This window comes from Gobius niger (assembly GCF_951799975.1).
Source record: "Gobius niger genome assembly, chromosome: 1".
Lineage (NCBI taxonomy): Eukaryota > Metazoa > Chordata > Actinopteri > Gobiiformes > Gobiidae > Gobius > Gobius niger.
The window spans coordinates 70644248-70665847 of NC_136852.1; the positions used below are offsets into that span (position 1 = coordinate 70644248).

At 41.3% G+C, this 21600-nt stretch overlaps 1 protein-coding gene and 1 long non-coding RNA gene across 3 annotated transcripts in view; one reads left to right on the forward strand and one right to left on the reverse strand.

Annotated features, from left to right (window-relative positions):
* Positions 1–21600, forward strand: part of LOC306960777 — a 590186-nt gene that overhangs the window by 509098 nt on the left and 59488 nt on the right. The gene's annotated exons all lie outside the window — the stretch shown is intronic.
* Positions 1–21600, reverse strand: part of LOC306959830 (netrin receptor UNC5C-like) — a 529449-nt gene that overhangs the window by 235817 nt on the left and 272032 nt on the right. For both annotated transcript variants that reach the window (XM_079552054.1, XM_079552055.1), the window contains exon 2: positions 10970–11206. In XM_079552054.1, coding sequence (XP_079408180.1) covers positions 10970–11206 — 237 coding nt within the window. The remainder of the gene's footprint in view (positions 1–10969; positions 11207–21600) is intronic.

Below are 21600 nucleotides of genomic sequence, written 5' to 3' on the forward strand. Positions count from 1 at the left end.
CGACCACACAGACCCACACACTTCGGCTTCAACGACTCTCAGGCTGAAGAAACGAGGCAATCGAAAAGAACAAGCGGTTCTATTCTACTTTACTGACTGTATCCCAGGACTTTCTGGTAATAGATTTGAGCCGTCATTTGTTCCAGGTGTTGTCATGGTTGTCCTTCTTTCGGGACTAGTTCTTCCTTCATGTGGTCTCGTAAGTATGGTAAATACCACTTCCCGAGTAGAAAATTGCACATGGACGCCGCCTCGTCTCGTATTTTAACACTGGGAAACAGGGAGATAATTCTGACGCCCGATTCCCGAGATAATCTTTGACCTTTCAACACAACAGAGAGCAGCGATAACACGTCTTTTAGCTGATTGTTATGAAGCCGACACGATGCAATTTAGCAACTCACTTTGAATATCGTCTCTTTTTCCTCACATTGTCTTGTTTTTTCGATCACAGCAGAAGCAAAGTAGCAGTCGGTTAGCGGTTTGTCAACGACTTTCTCACACAGATTTATTTGCTTATAGTGTATTTCACTTTGCTACGACACAAACGCACTTGAACACGATGCGCTCGACATTTCCAATTCAAAACTGGAAAGGATCATCTTCACCAGAGCACATGAAGGCAGCAGCATAAAGCATGGGCAGATCTAAATATTCCCCTCAAGAGCGGAATCAGTCTCTTGGATGAAAGGGGAAACAAAAGTGTGAAGTGGACACGTTTTTATGTCTTGCCAACATATTTACGCCATTACTTGTTCTATAAATGTAAAATAATGTACACTATATTGCCAAAAGTTTAGCCTCACCTTAAACCACAACTTTCTTATTTCATAGGGTTTGACAGGGCTATAATAGCTTCAACTGCTCTGAGAAGTGTGTCCATAAGGTTTCAGTATGTTAAAGGGGATTTTTCACCATTCTTTCTTAAGTGCATTTGTGAGGTCACACATGCTTGGACAAGTAGGGCCTGGCCCTCAGGCGGCACTCAAATTCATCCCAAAGGTGTTCTATAGGGTTTGATGTCGGAGGCCTTACAGCTAGAAGGTCCCAGGTTCGATCCCCAGGGGCCTTTCTGTGAGGAGTTTACATGTTCTCCCCATGTCAGCGAAAAGTTTCCTCCGGGTGCTCCGGTTTCCCCTACCTATAAAAACATGCTGGTCAGGTTGGCCCACAGAGGTGCCTGCGGCTCAGGACTAACCCAACATCTGATCCATGCATTTCCGTTGCACAACTGTATAATGGTAAATGGTCACATTTATAGAGCGCCTTTCTGCCTGCTTTAGGCACTCAAAGCACTTTACACCAAGGAACCGGTCACCCATTCACTCTCTCATTCATACACCAGTGTACGCAGACACTGGAGGCAAGGTGGGCGAAGTATCTTGCCCCAGGACACAAGATTCGAACCTCCGATAACAAGACGACCCGCTCTATTCTCTGCGCTACTGTCGCCCATAAATGCAATGACAATAAAGTTCTTCTCTATGTCTGTGGACCAGGCTTTGTCACTGCTGCACAGTCATGTTGGAACAGGACAATTCCAAACTATGTACTTGGAAACATGGGTTTGTCCAAAATCTCTTGGTACAGAAGAGTTCCTTTCACTGGAACTAACCAGCTCCTAAAAAATGACCCCCCACCATTATCCCCACTCCACCAAACAACAGGATTATGAGTCACGCAACTCACCTAATGTTGATGTGTTTTTGGTCATTCAAAATGGATGGACACACTTTGTCTCTCCCATGCACCGTCCATGGACTGTTATTAAACGGTCTTCCATGTCCCAAAAGTGACGCCACTTCTGCGTCGACCCCTCCTGAGAACACTGCACAGTTCCAGTTTGGCTCGAGGCGCTGACAGTGAAATACAGAGGGTCAGCGTTCTGGACTTGGCACAATGCAGTCCGACAAGCGCTGTTCTCCTGGTGACCAATACTCCTCCATAGAATTGCCAGAAGGAGAAGCACGATTTGTCACCCCAGAGAAGGCGTCTCCACAGCGGCGGCTTGGTGATGTATGGATAGGACGCAGCTGTTCGGCCATGGAAACTCACCCCATAAAACTCTCTCTACACGCTGTTATTGAGCTAATCTGAAGGTCACATGAAGTTCGGAAGTCTGCAGCGACGGACAGCAGAAAGTTGGCGATCTTGCTTTTGGCAATGTAGTATGAGTGTCTATAAAACACATGTAGAACGTAGTTGTATTGAAACAGTTAAATAAATGCAAGCAGAGAGGCTCTAGTCTGTGGCAGTCAATGTTTTTGTTTTGTTTTTTAAGGGTTCAAAGCTGAATAAATCAGGCTGGCATAATATTGTTAAGTTCAAGACTGGAAAGTTTGGAGTCTGAAGGAGCTACTATAGTGGATATTAAAAAAAAAAAAAAAAAGAAGGATTCTATGTTTTTATTTCTCATTCCAGTAAAGTTTAAATGTCCTGAATATCGGTGACATAAAGCCACAGTTTCAGACCCTGGACTTTGTCCAACAGTCGCCTTCAAGGGTCAGAAATGTTTTTCTCACAGTTATTCTTATATATTCCAACTATGTGAACAAAGACTTGTCGTTACTTTTGAAGCATCTCTACATATGAACGGTCGTTCAGTTCTTGGTAGTATTTCTGTCACAGCCCTGGTTATAAAAATAGACTTTAGGCTAATATTGTAACAAGCTCCACGGCGACGCCAAAAATGATTTAAATCATCAACTTTCCAGCAGTTAAAAGGGTCCAAATCAGAGCTTTCTTCGTTGCTTTACACAACCTATCAATATTGTTTGGAAGCCAAAAGAAATTCCATTACCCATAATGCAACGGGCGACCCGAGATGGGCATTCGGCTTATAGGTGGACTGTATTTTGGGAGGAAAAGGGGTGAACTGTGTAGGCAGCGACCTGCTCTGAAGAACTGAACTAAAGCTGAGACCGAAGTTGAAAGCTAGTTAATTATAAATGTATGAACTATTACTTGAATAATTCTCTTCCTCCTCAGAGTGGAGGTTTGAAGCAGCTGGACCTCTTATCTCTCCTATGCCGTCAACACTTTCCCTTCAAGGCCAAGCCAAGGGGCTAAACCAGAAAAGGACTGAGCTCCTCCATATTTTGCATAACACTGACTTTCAGGATTGTAAACAACTGCACACACATACCCCTCCTTAACCACGCCCCCGTCGTTCTGCGTCTGCCTCAACACGCTTCCTCAGCCCCGCCCCCTGGTCAATGGCCGGTCGTGACCTTGTGTACTGTGTATTTCCCATGTCTTGATGTTTTTATGTCTGTGCTTTGCCTCAACACAACCTGATTGTAGTTGTGCATATCTTCTGTTGTAGGGTGATTTACCTTGTGTACAAAATGCGCGGTATAAATAAAGTTGCCATTGTGATCGGTCTGAACTCCCCATCAAACACGGAAAACTCGAGCGTATACATCAGTGTCACGGACGAAGTTCTCACGCAGCACGTAACAACTACAAACCCCTCAGGCCGCTTTAGTGACTCCCCCTGCACGCTCGCCTTGCTGACGACAACTTTAATATATATCTAACCTCCTCAGTGCGGTTTGAGTCATGTCAAATCTCCGCCTTCGGGGACGCTGGCTCATTAACAAACAGGTGGGCCCCCCCCCCCGAAAGCTCACTTAACGTCAGAGCGAGGTCCCGGACGGCGGCCATTTTTGCGTCCCTGCCAAAACAACAGCATGATTCATTAGGAGCAGGCAGACAGAGTGTACAGTGAGCGCAGAAGTGACAAGGGGGGAGGAAGGGATTGGCCGGGCTCCAGGAAAGCACTGGAGATTGTATTAAAGTGTGCTGTCAACGTTATTGTAGCTTGTGGGGCAAGGCGGACAGCTGTGGACCAGCGCACGTCCCAACTACTGAACAAGGCAATAATGGGTTTAACCTGTTGCCGCTAAATGTGGAAGCCCGGGAAGACGACTACTTACCCATAGGATTTTTTACTATGCCTTCAGTTTTGATTTGTTTCATTTTGATAGGAATCGTACTTACTTTGGTCTTTGTGTTGCTTTTCCGGCAGGCGTTTATCGCTCTTTTATCTCTTTTTTGCTTCTAGATTTGGGTAATGCCAAACTGGAGAGAATGTGCTTGGTTCATATGGGGGTTAAGAGGCTAATCTGTTAGCATCATAGACTGTATATATAAATGGACAGCTTCTCCTCACTCCTTCTCGTTTACCACAATGGCCACGCTCGTGGGGGAAATCATGGCTGATTTACAGACTCCTCCTCCCCAGCTCTGACGCAGTGTTCATTTCGTCGACTAAAATGTTTAGTCTTAATTTTAGTCAAAGTGTTATTTTTGACGACTAAAATTGGACTAAAACTAAATTTTAAAGTTTTTCATGAGACTAAAACTATGACTAAAATGTCCAGATATTTTAGTCGACTAAAATAAGACTAAATAAGAATGAAAGGGAGAGACTAAAATCATCCAAACTTCTATTGACCGTCTGAAAGAGCCTCATATCATGTACATTTTCTGCCAAAGGATCAGCTCTGAGCTTTGTTCATGTGGAGCAGCTCCATGAAGCAGAGGAACAAGATTAAATATGATTATAATGAATATTATAAATGCAAAGTCGACTAAATTCGTCTTAAATTTAGTCAACTAAATTGACATGCAATTTTAGTCGACTAAAACTAGACTAAAATTGAAGATATTTTTTGGACTAAAACTAGACTACAATCAAATTACATTTTCGTCATAAGACTAAGACTAAAACTAAATTAAAATCTAAGGGCGGGATCTTCACTGTAAACTCGGCCCTTGCGGGACATGTAGCTCGCGCTGCTCCAATGCTAACAGCCGACCCTCATTATGTACGAGATTTCAAAAATTCTTCTTACGAAAACCAGCCTGGTTTATTAAATTGTGACTAACCCAGTGTTGTCACAGGAGGAATATCTAGCTCTAGATAGTTCCAAAAAAATGGGGTCCAATGCTTTTCAATGGGGGCCTAGCGGCGATATGGAGGTACTACAGCAATGGCGGCCCCCAGTGTCGTTGTCAAAAAGCAGAGCAGCCAGCGGCCATTGGTTAGCATGCCTGCTGCTAACAATCACTTCCAATAATGATAGTATTTATTTGTCATCATGTAAAAACCTGAACATTACACAAAACATAGATGTGATTTGTTGAATGCACCAAATGTACACTTAAAGGTGCATTATTCACTTTTTGTGAATATTTGACCTTGTAGTGAGTGGTCAGCAGAAAACCTACAAAACAACTGATCCTGGAGCATTGTCGATGTCACTGTGATGTAAAGGCTTCATGCTGACCACTCATACAGCCGCTGGGTCACTTTATTACAGACCGCCTTTGTGATGATGATGATATTAATCGGCAGTGTCGTATAATTTATGCCCGAGCAAATATTCTGGTCAGGAAATTTCACATGTGCTCTCACAGTGTGAAAATGAATCTGTTTAGAAGTTACTGCACACCTCTGTACACAGCTCCTCTATAAAAAAAGCCACGCTACAGAAGCTCAAAGTCGCATATAATGATGCCCAGGTCCAGTAGTGCCAGTCTGCGGTTCTGCCAGGCTCGTGTCAACAGCTTTCAGGCACTAATGAGAACTTTGTATTTTAAATTCATTTGTCGCCTCAACAACTCTGTGAACTCTCTGGTGGTCTTGTGCTGCGCGGTACCAGTCTCCTTTATGGAAACATTGGTATAGCTGTCTTTTATAATCTTGTATGTATTGTTTATGTGAGTCTTGTCTATGTCTTTTTATACTACGGACCTAGAGTCTGAATAAAGAATGATGACTACAAGGTCAAGTCCGCAAAAATCTAAACTTTTTTTTTTGGGCATAAAAGTTGCATAATACACCTTTAACCTCTTAACTCCCGCCTGAACCGAGAGGATCTTTTTCCTCACGTCATCAGATTTTTTTCCATCATTTTTTGGTTATTTATCACATTTTTGTAAAAAAAATTGTCACATTTTTGTCATTTTTTCATCATTTTTTTGTCAATTGTTTTGTCAATTTTTTATCAATTTGTTGTCTTTTTTTTGTCACTTTTTTGTCCAATTTTTGTAATTTTTTTGTCCAATTTTTTGTCATTTTTTCGTCAATTTTTTGTCCATTTCTTGTGACATTTTTGCCACTTTTTCATAAATTTTTCATAACTTTTTTGTCAATGTTTTCTCACTTTTTTTTGTCACATTTCCATTATTTTTTTCCGTCTCAGTTTTGTTGCTATTTTCACAGCTTTTTTCCAGAAGCTTTTTGACTGGGGTAAAGCCAAAGTGGAGAAAATGTGCTCGGTTCAGGTGGGAGTTAAGGGGTTAAAGGAACAGGCCACAGTTTCTCCATACGTTGTTATGTATATGTATATGTTCTTACCTGAGCTTTGACGAGTTGATGTGTACCTGTCTGGTCTTAGACATGCAAAAAGACCAAAGGCGTTGTTAGTGTTCAGCCTCTCCCAGCATAGAACTAGTTGTTCCATGTTTTCCCTATTTAAATACAGTTACCTAATAATACCTTAGAAGCACTTCGACTTTACTGCACGGACGTCGAATATTATTACGCCTTAGAAAATCGTCATGTTTAATATTGTGTAAGTTCTTTTTTACATATTGTGTTTTAAAAATAAGATATTTTATGTATAAAAATGATGGATTGAGCCAGGTTTAATTTCATTGCGTACTTACAAAGACTATTATCAGAGGGGATTTTGGATCTTGTTTACTTTATGAATGTTATTAATATGAAAATCTGTGAAATTTCAAATATTGTCTTGTTTATGGGATTTAAATTCAATGTATCAGGATAGGCATTAGACATTTAAAAGAACAAAAAGTCCCAGATTTGGAGTCAGTAGAAGCTAAAGAGTGAAATACAAACCTAATTTTGAGATTTTTTTATACTCTGATATTAAAACTAAGATATAAAGTAAGTAAACATAGTTATATAGACACATCTGCTGCAGGTGTCACGTAGGGTAAAGGAACCATACAAGATTACAGGAGCTGTCAAAGGTCCTTATAAGTCACCTCAGTTTGACAAATATATACTGTATTTATTCTCCTCCAGCAGTGGCGAGTCCCCTCTGTGAAAACACTGTCAGTCAATGCAGAACACATCTGTTGAAATATTGAACTTCCATTGTTAAGTAAAATGGCCTCAAGCAGACTTTTCAATTTAAACTATATGCTCGTCTGAGAGATACAGAAACATGAATAAATTATCTCATTAAATACTAAATATTAAAATGTTTGACTTCAGTTTTTCGTAGTGTGTGGCTGGAGGTAAAGCTGAGTGTCGTCTGTCTCAATGGACCAGAATCTGTTGCTTTTGTCACTCATTCTGAACATCGGGCTCTGGTTTGGAGCTGGTCTCTGAGTCTGAGCACAGAGCTGCATTAAAAAAACAGACCTAAACTATAGAATAATATCTAAAACAATACAATATTGTAATATTGCGCACTCTTAGTGAATAAACACAAGACAACTACAAACAGACTCCATGGAGGACACTGTGCTCTTCAAACCCACGGCAAAGATGATGTCTTTGAGACTTTTCATCTCTTTTGTGCAAAACTATTAAATCAGATTCTTTTATGCTATTGATATGCTACAAAAACTCATGGCGAGGACTAACACAAAGAGGAGGTGTTTATCTAATCAACTTTAGGGCTCCAAAACTATTAATGCATCTAAAAAAAATCAAGTTAAAGTATAGAACACTTAAATGAAGATTGTTAGATAAGAAGTTAAAGGGACTAGATGCAAGTTGGTCATTTTTATACTCACTACTGCCACCTCAGGTCATACGTTTAACTGCAGCTTCTATATTTGACTCCTGCATGACGGCACTTCAGACCCGAATTAACACCTCTTTGAGTGCAGGATTTTAGAGGCAGTTGTGGTGAACAGGTCTGAGCTCATTCTACACATGGCTGGAACATGTAGGGGGATGAAAATACTTCATTTTAACATATTTAAACTCTGTGTAGTCCCTTTAATCGTGGACACACAACATAATTGACATTTGTGTGTATGTGTGTTACCATCGTTGGTAGAGTAACAGTATTATGTGCCATCTTTGGTCATAGTGTCACAGTATTAAGTGGGTATAGGTATTATAAGTCTTGACTTCAGCCTAAACCCTTTCGGTCAGGCATCATTTAGCACTTAAAGGGACTACACAGTTTAAAAATGTTAAAACTAAGAATTTTCCTCCCCCTACATCAGGGGTCCTCAAACTACGGCCCGCGGGCCGACTACGGCCCGCCACGTCCCTTTGACCGGCCCCCCACCCCCTCTGCCCCCCACCATGTAAACCGGCCCAATGAGGCCATTCCCAAAATTGGTCAATTTTTTTTTTTTAATAATTTGTTTTTATTGCTTTTGGCAAATAACATGCTTGTATTTTTGTTTGTTTGTTGTTGTTTAATTAAAAATATATTTCGTTATAAAATTAGTTATGCTGGGTTTACACATAGGCACGGAATGGCATTTTTTCGTCATTTTTCCGCCAGCTTTTCCTCCTCCTGCGGTCGTTCCTCCTGATGTTTGGGAGCCAGTCCCTGCCACCCCTGTTGCCCCCCCGCTGGAGAACCCCACTGTTGTACATTTGTCCCGATTTTCCCCGCGTTTGTGGGGAAAAAGGGACAGTAAGAAGTGCGCCTTTCCCGCGGTCCCTGAATGCATCTCGCCCGCTGCCTCGCACCAAAACAACAGCGCGTGGTTACAGCAGCTACACCATGGAGAAGTTAAGGCTTATTTACAACTTTAAACATGTAAAACAAGCGGCGGTGGGCGCGGGGCAGGTGAAGACAGGCCTGTGTTTGTGGATTATAAAGTTTTGCCAACTGGAGCTGAGGACTGACCAGACGAGTGAGAATCATGGATAAAGAGGTTTAAGAGCAGCAAGTTCTACGACGGATCCCCAGAAGATTGAGTGCACAGTGAGTGTAGTGTTTTTATGTTTATTCTGTGGAGCAAAGTCAGCCCAAACGAAGAAACGAATATTAACCAGAAATAAACGCAGAACAACTAACTCCAACTAAATACAACACAAACTAGCAACGCTGTGAACGAAATTTAACCGGAAAATGAACAAATAATACACCAGAACAAGCGTATGAACGAAAAAACTAACAAAAGTCACAAAAGGCTAGCCTCCAACTACACACCTAACCACACGGACTGCGCTGTTGCTGGGCTTGTAATCAGACGCGCGCATGTGTTCACTTCAGGCGGAGCCACTGCTGCGCGATTCTGTCGGGAAATAAAAACCTCTGCACTGTTGCTGCTCAGCAGATTAAGATATGAATGAAAATAGTTTCCTGATTCTGTTTGTGCTTGACAGTGGAATAGTTTGCCTACATTTCTCTGACACTTGAGGCAAGTCTCACCTCTTTCCTCTCTCCCTCTCCCGGATTTTATTTCAATAGCCTACGTGTGGGTTTGAGTGTAGTACCTGTCTGTCTGTCCAGCGATCATGTCATGATAAATTCCCCTTAAAACATATTTGTTTTCCAGTGGGTCCTTTATTTTGCCCGCACCGTGTTTTCATAAGTTTATTGAAGCATAATAATTCCTCTGATCCGAATGCCTGGGCTCGGGAAGGCATTTCAAACCATAGGCTGCTTGACATAACGATTTTATCTTTCCGTTTCACTTGTCTCTCTTTGATGTACTAGCCTAGGGGTTGTTATGTTGGTCCAAATTCAGATGATCAATACATTTTTCGGGATGTGCGTTTTCCCTCCGCACACCGCGATCACGCCGCTCTGAACAGCTGACGCGTTGATTCCCACCGCTCTTCCTCTCTGCCTTCTCGGTCCTGATCCAACGCACATTGCTGCACTTTGTATGAAAAGCGCTTTATTAGTAAAGATGAAAGAAAGAAATAATACTGTTGTTCCATTTTTGTTGCAATTCGGGACACTACAGATCATCCATGTACACACAACATTGATTCAAAAGAGTTACTTCAGGATATGTTTCATTGTAGTTTTTGTGACATGATAGTGAGGTATTGTAGCTGCCAACAGAAACGGGCCAGGCTAGGGGGTGCACCAAAGGGAACTCTGGTCACATTATGCAATGATGTTTTATTTAAAAATAAAAATAAATGGAATACCTGTGGTATTTCAACTTAAAACAAAGTGTGAAGACTTGATTACTATTTTTGCAAACCACTACAGCTAAACAAATATGTGCCTGGAATCAAGTGTTGATCTTGTGGATATAGTAGTGATGATTGTCCCAGGCGAGTAATCTCTACTTCACAGTGAGGCCTTTTGGTTTGGGTCATACAATTCTATGTTATAGTCGACCCGGCCCGGCCCCCCATCACTGTCAGGAACGATAATGTGGCCCCCAGAGAAAAAAGTTTGAGGACCCCTGCCCTACATGTTCCTCCATGTCCTGATGTGTAGAATGAGCCCAGACCTGTTCACCACAACTGCCTCTAAAATCCTGCACTGTCACTAAAAAAGGTGTTAATTCAGGTCTGAAGTGCCGTCATGCACGAGCTTAATATAGAAGGTGCAGTTACACGTAAGACCTGAGGTGGCAGTCGTGAGTATAAAATGGCGAACTTGCATCTAGCCCTATACTTAAAAGTACACGCTTTCTTACTGTATTATGTCCAAGACCTTTCAAAAACATGTGACATGTGTTCAAAAGACCGGAGAAAATTACTACGACTGTAGTTATATGTCTGTAAAGAAGCAACCATCAATTATTATTCCCATTAATTCTCGTTAATTCTCATGGAAAATTTCCAACATTGACAATTTGGAAAGAAGCCAGAATTTTGCAACCCAAGTGACAGTATCCCAAACTGGACACCGCCTTGTCCAGGGTACTGAAATCAGGTTAACAGCGTTTACATGCACAGCCAGGACACTCAAACATCTGCTGGACAAACTGGATTCTCAGATATCACTCGCGTGGCTGGAAACCTCGTCTGACACGGTGTTTTCCGCACCTGAGTTGTCGTCCACCCTCTCCTCCACCACGTGGTCCTTCTGGTGCACCCACTCGCTGTTGCACTTGAAGTAGATCTGGGTGGCGGGCGTGGCCTTGCAGTACAGGTTGACGGACTTGCTCTTCACGATGTAGCCCTCCTCCGGCTCGAACAGGAAGTGGGGCAGCGGCTCCGGGGGGTCCGAGGGGAACGTCTCGGGGAGCTCGCTCAGACTCAGGAAGTCGTCGTCGTCTCTCACTGTGGAGGAGAAACACAAGAGGGGAAGATCGAGTTAAGCATGGAACATTTTATATGAGAGGAGAGGGAGGCGAGAACTGGCGCTTAGTGTAGACCAAAACAACGAATACAAATTTTCCCTTTTAAAGGGATATTTCAGGATTTTTGAGATAGGGCCTTATTTCCTTGTTATCCAGACTGTTGCTGATTTCTGGAGATATTTTTTTTGTAATTCATGCAGTTCTTATATTTGAAGAGTTCCGTGGTGCTAGGCTAGTGCAAGGCTAGTGCATTTCTATGGTATCAGCTAGCCTGCATTAAAAACAGTCTGACCCGCTCCACAGAGCACCTGAGGCAAATCACTTATAACGCCAGACTAACCATATAAATGTCTGTGTCGATAGAATCATTTTTGGAATATAACTGTTTAGTTTAGTTTATTTGAGCAACAGATGCATACAGGTATAGTATACATACAACATACAGAATTTTTCACGACATAAGAGGTATTAGTGCTGCGCAAAGGGAGTAGGAAGAAGTTAGTTATAACTTTTAAGGCCCTACCCCTCCTTTCAGACTTACACAACTTAAACTACTGCTCACGGCACAATCGTTTTTAATGTATATTTAGGCTTTAACTATGAGATATATGCTGCAATTCCAGACTGAGGAATTGCCTTAGTAGCGAATTAAATCAACAAACGGCAAAGTAATTAGTTCAGAACATTCTTGTGTGTGCACTTGCATAAGGTTGAAGGTTGAACTGACCTTGCATCACATGAATGATCGCATTTTGAGGGACTATTTTCTACCAGATCACTCGCTGTGTAGCTTATACAACCACGAAGCTGATGCTGCTCAAAGATAAGGTATTTTAAATGCAACACAGACATTTATATGGTTAGTCTGGTAATATAAGTGATTTGCCTCAGGTGCACTGTGGAGCGGGTCAGACTGTTTTTAATGCAGGCTAGCTGATACCACAGAAATGCGCTAGCCTTGCATTAGCCTAGCGCCACGTAACTCTCCAAACAGAAGAACTGCATAAATTACAAAAAAAAATATCTCCAGAAATTAGCAACACTCTGGATAACTAGGAAATGAGGCCCTATGTCAAAAATCCTGAAATATCCCTTTAACCTCTTAACTCCCGCCTGAACCGAGGGGATCTTTTTCCTCACGTCATCAGATTTTTTTTCCATAATTTTTTTTGTTGGGTGTTCAACTAATTTTGTAACTTTTTAGTCATATTTTTTGTCATTTTTTGTCACATTTTTGTCATTTTTTCTTAAAATGTTTGTAATTTTTTTTCAAATTTTTATCACATATTTGTAATTTTTTTATCACATTTTTGTCACATTTTTGTCATTTTATTGTCCATTTTTTATCAAATTTTTGTAATTTTTTTGTCACATTTTGTCACATTTTGGTCATTTTTTTGTCACTTTTTTGTCACATTTTTTTTTCATTTTTTCTTCAATTTTTTGTCAATTTATTGTGACATTTTTGCCACTTTTTCATCAATTTTTCGTCACTTTTTTGTCAATGTTTTCTCACTTTTTTGTCACATTTCCATCATTGTTTTCGTCTCAGTTTTATTGCTATTTTCACAGCTTTTTTCCAGAAGCTTTTGGACTGGGGTAAAGCCAAACTGGAGAAAATGTGCTCGGTTCAGTTGGGAGGTAAGGGGTTAAAGCCCAATGACACATTTTCTCATTGTCACAATTCAAACTGCAAAACAAACCCTTTTCCAAACTCTACATAAAAGACTAACACTTGCATTCAGAGTAAGGTGAGTAAACCGGTGGAGCTGATCTAAGACATGGGCAGAACACGGCCGACACGCTCCTCATAGATTAGCCTGTATTTCTGCCTGACGCGTACACGCTTCACTCGTACATATTTACAGCAGCACATTAATCCACCGGACACGGCTCGGCTACAGTCATCCATTATCGACCCCGGGACTTTTACGAGCGGTGCCGTTAGGCTGGGCAACTTCCTCTGCAGAGGCTCCAACAAAAACTGAATGTCATTAGGGCTGAGAGATCGCAAAGGTTTGAGGTCGTATTGTAAAGTCCACTGTGGCTTTGTGACTCTATTGACTGTGAGCAAGGTGGGGCAAAATAAAAACAAAGACAAGATAGCGAAGAGGAATTACAACAGTGATGGTTTTCTGATGATGGTCACGCCTAGTTTCTGTTGTGCAGTTTTCACAGTGTCGGCCCATTAGCCCGACGTCTCATTAGCCCAAAAATGTCCATTGAGTAGTGGTTGAAAAATAAAATCAGGTCTAGGCAAGAGTTCACTGACCTTAAGGTTAGGGCAAGTGGTTGTACATGGCTCTATCATCCACAACACAACTGGGTTAGAGAGATTTCAGACTAATGGTACTCTCTGAAATGGCCTGATGGAATACTGCTAAACCCATATAGGCGTGATCTCCTTAACGTGTTATCTGCCGGGTTATCAATTTTGCATGTCCAAAACTCAAAGCGTATTGACAGGATCACATTTGCTGCTCCTAACCCTAAACATTACTCTAACCCCTGACCCTAAACCTAAAGGAACAGGCCACCATGTTTATATACCGAGGTATGTTCTTGCCTGAGCTTAGACACGTTAATAAGTACCTGTCTGGTCTTTGTGTGTGCCCTCAGTCACACAAAGATGTTGTTAGCATTTGGCCTCTCCCAATGTATTCCTATGGCTCCTCACGGGGGGGGTGAAGTTGGAAGCGACCAAGCTCTTCCACAGGCACGCACAAAGACCAGACTGGTGGCCTGTTCCTTTGAGCGCTTAGGGTTAGGGTTAGCAATTTTGCATATCCAAATCTCGAAGTGTAGTGACGGCCTATATGCCAGTGTGATACCTCATTTGAAAGCCAAGATGGATGGATGGATGGATGGATGGATGGATGGATGGATGGATGGATGGATGGATGGATGGATGGATGGATGGATGGATGGATGGATGGATGGATGGATGGATGGATGGATGGATGGATGGATGGATGGATGGATGGATGGATGGATGGATGGATGGATGGATGGATGGATGGATGGATGGATGGATGGATGGATGGATGGATGGATAGATAGATAGATAGATAGATAGATAGATAGATAGATAGATAGATAGATAGATAGATAGATAGATAGATAGATAGATAGATAGATAGATAGATAGATAGATAGATAGAGTTGAGGCAGACTCAGAGGGAGGGGGGTAGGTTATGGAGGAGCCGTTTCGTGTCATGCGCAGTATGAGGCTCTTCACTGAGACCTTCAGATAGTTTATGTTGTTCGAGCCCGGCGTCAGACCTTGATCAAGTCCTTTCACCCGTGGCTTGGCCTTGGTGGGGGATGTTGACATTGCACTGGAGAGATGACTGTCCAGCTGCAGGATGTGTTCCATGGGGGACATCGATAAATAAATAAATAAGAAACACATGAGCTGATGCATAGACCTGCCACAATTTGATTAAGGAAATACAGATTGGAGCGCACTAGACTACACTAGAAACATAGACCTTTTTTTTTTTTTGAGATTTCAGGTAACTTGTTGGAATTTTCCATGTATCCTCTTCTGAGAACCAAGGCTATAGACAAACACTACTCCAGGAAGTGGAAGCATATGGGGCAGATAAGAAACAATGGCGGGGGGGTAGTTTTGTTGACCAGGGTTTGTTTCTCTGTGTTTTCTTGGCCCGGGTTCTTTCCCGGTGGGTCGCTTCTGTGCCGATCATGCTTCCGCCGGCGATCAATAATTTATGGCAGCTGCTTGTGTGCTCGGAATGACAAATTAGAGAGAGAGAATTTTTTTCCAGAAGAAGCAAACGGAGGAAGTGGGAATAAAGGAGACGAGTAAAGCGGCAAAGTTTGGCCACTGCTTGCTTCTGAAAGCGTTTAGCATCTTTGAACTGATCCAGTAGCGATTTACGGACCTTCACCACGCAATGAGAGGTGGCAAAAAAAAATGAGACAAGTGTGGTCAATGGAACAGACACAGCGACAAAAAAAACAACAATTCCCAAAACAACAACGGAAATGTGCGGGAAAAATCGCTCCCTGAAAAAATAACAGTGTCATTAAATCGAGCATTTTATTTCCAGTTTGTTTGCGGCTAAAATAATTACATTTTTCGAAGCGAGCGAGCGTTTTAAGCGACGCGCTGGCAGCGACATGAGAGGGATGGCAGCGCGGAGAGGTGGGCGGGCAACTCCGGCGGATAAATAACCAATACTGCCAGCAAATTTCCCACAGATAATGAAATTATGCAGCACAATTTTCATCCTCCCCGAGAACTAATTACAGGAGCGAGCGGGAGAAATGTCATCGTCGTGACTTCAAAGTGAGTAAGGGAGGGAGCGGCGTGGATTTTCTTAAGCTGCTTTTCAGCGTTTGGCCCCCAGCTACACGCTCGGAGATAAGCATGAAGGCGCCACAGTTTCTTTTTTTTTCTTCATGTGTTTATGGCACGTTTAACAGAGGCACAGAGGTAGTTAACCTGCAGCGAGCTGGGGCAAGTGCCGTCAGCGGATGCGGCACATGTGGCCATTTTGACACCTGTTTGTTGGAAAGGTAGAAGGGAGAAAAAGCAGGTTTGAATTAGGAGAAAATTGTGAATAAATACACTGTTTATTGGTTGTAAATATCTTCATTAGGGAAGCAGCGGTGCGATGAGTGTGCACCCTTGAACCGGAGGATAACTACATGTTCTGCTCCGTTCCAGTGGATACTACACCGGCTTTTAGTCCGCCCGGCTCCTGTCCGCTGGGCTGCAGATCCCAGAGGACCTCGATGAGAGCATGTGAGGGGCATTGAGTTTGTGAAATAAAACTCCTGATGAATGAAGAAATATCTATTTAGAAGCTGACTCGCCCTCATCAAGGTAACTTTATTTGTACCACAAACGGTAAAGTTAATTGCCAGAGAGTAGGGATGCACTGATACCAGTATTGGGCATCAGGCCGATACCACATGCTTGTGCTCATACTCGTACTCATTAACGATGCCCCGATACCAGAAACTGATACTACTTGACGTGTGGCCGGTGCTCCTACAGGACGCAGCTCCACTGCGGAGAGAAAATAGCAACAAACTGGAGAATTGTTTAGTGTAAATCCAATATTCCACATAGAGCTGACTTTATTACAGACGACACTCCTTAAATCAGAGTCTGTGCTGGATTTAACCAGAGCTAAATGTTGTTTGTGCTGCAGCGTGGATTCTGCAGTGTTTACAAGATACAGGCTAATGTTGCTAACTATCAGCTAACTCGCGGCTAACAGTTCTGGCGATTCTTACGCCGTTTTATGCCCAGGGGTTTATTCATCTGTAAAACTCACCCAGCGACTAAAAAGTCCTCAGAAAATCCAAAGTAAAAAGATACAGCATGTTTATATTGAGCGAAATGAGCTGGAGCAAAACATTGAAAATGCTGTAGCTACTGGATAAGTTACTATAAACACACGAGAAAATCTACACAGAGCTGAAGTAAAGGCGGAAAGAGACCATTTAGCTGCAGTAATAACTAACATCTCAACACTATTGTTGAATAAAAACACATAAATGAATAAAGCACAGACATTGAGGAGCTTTAGGACATGAGCTGTTCTGTCTATGATGGACAGTGTAATAAAAAAATAAAAATAAATATTGAATAAAAACAATAAAGAATAAAAGGGCATCTGATAAAGTCTGATATAACTTCTCTTAAAAGTATAGTCTACTTTACGCAAGGAAATGTAAATAAGTAAATGAACAAATTACCAACAAATCTGCTGTGAAAAAGTCAGTATGTTGAAGAAAATGCCTTCTACTCGTATCGGTATTCGGCAACAGCAAGTACTTAACTCAAAGTACTCGTATCGGTTTTAAAAAAAGTGGTATCAGTGAATCCCTAGCAGAGAGTGAGTCAGCGCGGCGTCATCTGCATACTCGAGGATTGTTCGCTACTACGGCAGCACAGATCAGTGTACAGTATATACAGGAGCGGAGACAGTACACTGCCTTGCGGAGAGCCAGTTGAGGAGTCCTTCCTACAATACTGTTGCTCAATTCAACCTCTTAACCCCCACCTGAACCAAGAAAATACGACTAAAAAACGTGATGAAGAAGCACAAAAGAGCCACAAAAACATCCCAGAAGAGCAACAAAAACACGATAAAAAAGTGACAAAAAACGTGATGAAAACACGACAAGAAAGCATCAAAGAGCAAGGACAGAAAGCGATGAAGCAACTACATCAACTACAATAACGACCAATTCAGTGTAAGGAGCGTCAGGAACCTGCCCTTGATTTTCTCATTGAAGTCAGTGCGAGGCCAAGGCACGAGTCAGCGCGGATCTATTCAATTGTACACATTCTAAACATACTGTATATATTACTTGTCAACTGTATATTAATACTTTACCCTGAACTTTGAAGCGCCTTTGCTATGTTTACTTGTCAAACTTTCTCATGAGTCATAGGCGGCAATGATAGCGGTACATGAGCCCAACTTCAATCTAATCAAAGTGGATGATGCAGCGCGAGGAAATGTCTAAAATTAACCAAAGGAAGACACACATCTCATCCTCTATCCTCAGGGGAGATATTTTCCTTAATCTATCACACACATTTCCTTGGACCATCTTACCGAGAAGGACAAAAAAGCCTATTAGTATCTTTAGTAGTATTAGTATCCATCTCTACTTTTTAATCAATGTTTACCTCAGCACATTACAAGTACAGTTTATTAGCTCATTGCACAAAATACATTAATCTGAAAGAAAACATGCTTTGTACCAGATTTACCTATTGCCAAATTCGATCTGCAGTTTGCAATTCTTTGACTTTGTCTTTGTCTTAACAAAATGAGACACCATCAACTCTCTAATCAGACAATAAACTGGATCATTTTTTTCTCAGTGGCAGAAAACAGTGTGTGAGAATAAAAAACACCCTTTCTCCACCTAAACACCACGGGAGTGCCGCAAGGCTCCATCTTGGGACCTCTGCTTTTTAGTATTTACATCAACGACCTCCCCTCTGTCCAACTTCAGATACATACAGGGGTCTCTTTCCACGGAGGCATCCCATTTGTACCTGAACTCTATGATCTTGTCACATTTTATGTATTGTATGTGGAGTTGGTCACAGGGCTGTAAAACGGTTCTGGGGCCTCTTGAATCATTATATATATATGGAATTTAGGGCTGCTCGATTATTGAAAAAATATTCTTCACGATTATTTCTGTCATAATTGAAATCACGATTATTCAAACGATTATTTGTTGCCTTTAAAAAAAAGTATTTATTTTATTTATATATTTATTAATTTAAAAAAAACTATGCTGAATATTTTCTGTTTTCTGAATAGTCATAAAAGTACAAATGATTTCAAAGTTTGCCTTGATTAAGGAGCAAACTGAGGAGCGCGGCCTGATGACATCATCACACAGCGCCAGCGTCAGGCAAATGAGTCATGGCACGTGAAATGCGAAGGGAAAATAATCTCAGCACCATGAAATAATGCAAGTCTGCTTTGCAAAAAAAAAAGAAAAATATTACATAAATAAAAAAAATTAAATGAAAAAAAATAAATAAATAAATAAATAATCGAAATCGTAATCGAATTTCGATTAATTGCACAGCCCTAATGGAATTCTGAATTTTAAAAACCTATTAATCTACCCTCATGTTTGCTTACTTTTTACACTGCACCCCCTCTGAGAAAATGTATAACTTTATGTACTGATAAAATGACTACTCGATCTACTTCTAGATCCCAGCATCCCAAAATGTAAAACTGCCTTTGCTAATCTGCCTTCTCTGTAATCGCACTGGGTCAGTGGAACACACGGCAACAGACATTATTGCATGTACAACATGCAAGTGTACAAGTCTTAGTGTGGCGTGTAAAGGCCCAGAAATTTGGAACAAACTGAACACTGACATTAAAACTGCAACATCTTTGGCCATTTTTTAAAAGAAATTAAAAATCGAGCTTCTAGGAAAATACAATAAACCCTAGCTGGACCTCTAAAAAAAAAGACTAAAGTAGCTTGTGTCTGATGGTAATATGTTCTAATGTGTGTGAGCATATAGTGTGTACCCTTTTTAAATTGATACATTCCTAAGGTAGTATAAGTAAGGTAAGGTAGTTTTAGATTAGAGTAGGTTAGGTTAGTTAGGTTGGAAATAGGTATAGGTAAAATATGTGTTAATGTATGTTTGTGTTTTTTAATATTGTGTCTTATCTTGGGCCCCATATATAAGCAAACTGTAGCTTCAAGGGTTTATGAATATGCATTATTCCATGAACGAATGTGTAAATGTTTTTACTGTATATTCATAATAAACTGAACTGAACTGAACTGAAAAGATTTGCGCATTTGACTAAAAAATGGCTTCTAGAAAATCAAACTTGCACTCATGATCTGCAACGACGCCAGGAAAAAGGACTGGTAGAACATGTTCTAATGTTTCAAACGTATTTAAATTAAATCCATAATGATGTAAAAATCCATGGTCTGGAATATTCATCTACATTTAAATTCAGTTTTTGTCCTGATATGTGGTCCCTCTGCCCAGGCACTACAGGTGGAAATTAGCATTTTTTCTCTAACCTGGTACAACGCATCTTTCCTTTTGGTTAAATTGTGCTCTGTCCTTGTCTAAATAAAAAACATACGATACGCAAAGGGAGAGAATCTTTTCGGGACGGTTTCTTTGAGAACTGAAGCGCGATGTCCGTGTCGTTCGTTTCAGAATGAAGTTCAATGAAGTGAACGAACCCAATCCAGTGAAAGCCTCATTTTGTTTTGAAGTTATCTTTATGGTCTGGAGTAATAGCCCGTACTCTTACAGTCCACAGATAAAGCCGTTTGCTGTTTGTTCAGGCCTCTTGTGTTCTGTTTGGGGGCAGCCTTATAGGGGCATGCGTCTGCTCAGCGCTGGGGTTTAGCCGTCATACCGTGAAGATCGCAGATATGTACCTCCGCTCTTATCGGTTCTTTAGAATGGGCAGCAGCTGAGCAAACAACACACAGTCACCTTAAATAGACAGGCGCAGACTTTCACAAGCGTAACATAAAGCTGGCTAATGGTTTCCCACATGCCAGCGCTGATTATATGGACAATATAGGCGTGTGGGGTTAACTGTTTTGATAACGTCCAGGGGTCTCAAACTGTGAGATGTTTTTACTCAATAAAAACAGCAAAGAGATGCTTAAAGGCCCAGCATTAAGCTTCATTCAGGCTTTTACTTTATACCCCTGACTTAAACTTAAAGGGATATTTCAGGATTTTTGACATAGGGCCTCATTTCCTAGTTATCCAGAGTGTTGCTGATTTCTGGAGATATTTTAACCATTTTGCATTTAAAATACCATATATTTGAGCAGCATCGGCTTCGTGGTTTTATAAGCTACGCAGCGGCGGAGTGATCTCCGAGAAGATAGTCCCTCAAAATGTGATCATTTATGTGATGCAGGTCAGTTATATTCCAAAAATTATTCTATCGACACAGACATTTTAGTCTGGTGTTATAAGTGATTTGCCTCAGGTGCACTGTGGAGCGGGTCAGGCTGTTTTTAATGCAGGCTAGCTGATACCATAGAAATGCGCTAGCCTTGCACTAGCCTAGCACCACGAAACTCTTCCCCACGAACTGCATGAATTACAAAACAAAATATCCCCAGAAATCAGCAACACTCTGGATAACAAGGAAATGAGGCCCTATGTCAAAAATCCTGAAATATCCCTTTAAAATAACGTATACATCAAGTAAATAGCCTTATGTTTGATGATATTAACAAAATGCCCTTCCTCCTTAAGAAAACCATTGATAAATGCAGCAGAGCCAAAACTTACAAAAAAGATATGAAAAGTGAGACACATCGGATCATTACCCATATACCGGTAATGATATTTCCCATGCTGAGAATTATCTCTTATTAACATTACATCCAAGAGACCAAACCACTTTTCAAACCACCTGCTGACTCCTGTTAAAGGAACAGGCCACCGTTTTTCCATAATGAGATATCTTACCTGAGTTTAGACGAGTTGATGTGTACCTGTCTGGTCTTTACGTGTGCGCTCAGTCAAAAACCATAGTCAACCAGTCAACCATATTTAAATAGGGAAAACGTGGAAGAGCTTGGTCGCTTCTAACTTCACCCCCATTTGGCCCCATAGAGGAGAGGAGGAGAGGCTAAATGCTAACAACAACTTTGGTCTTCTTACTTGAGCGCACGCGTATGAAGACCAGACAGGTACACATCAACTCATCTAAGCTCAGGTAAGAACATATCTCAGTATGGAAAAACGGTGGCCTGTTCCTTTAAAAACAGAGCTGGCAATAAATCTGGCACGACCACTCGGGACATACAGATAAAGTCACCTCCTTCCTCTAAAGAACTCAT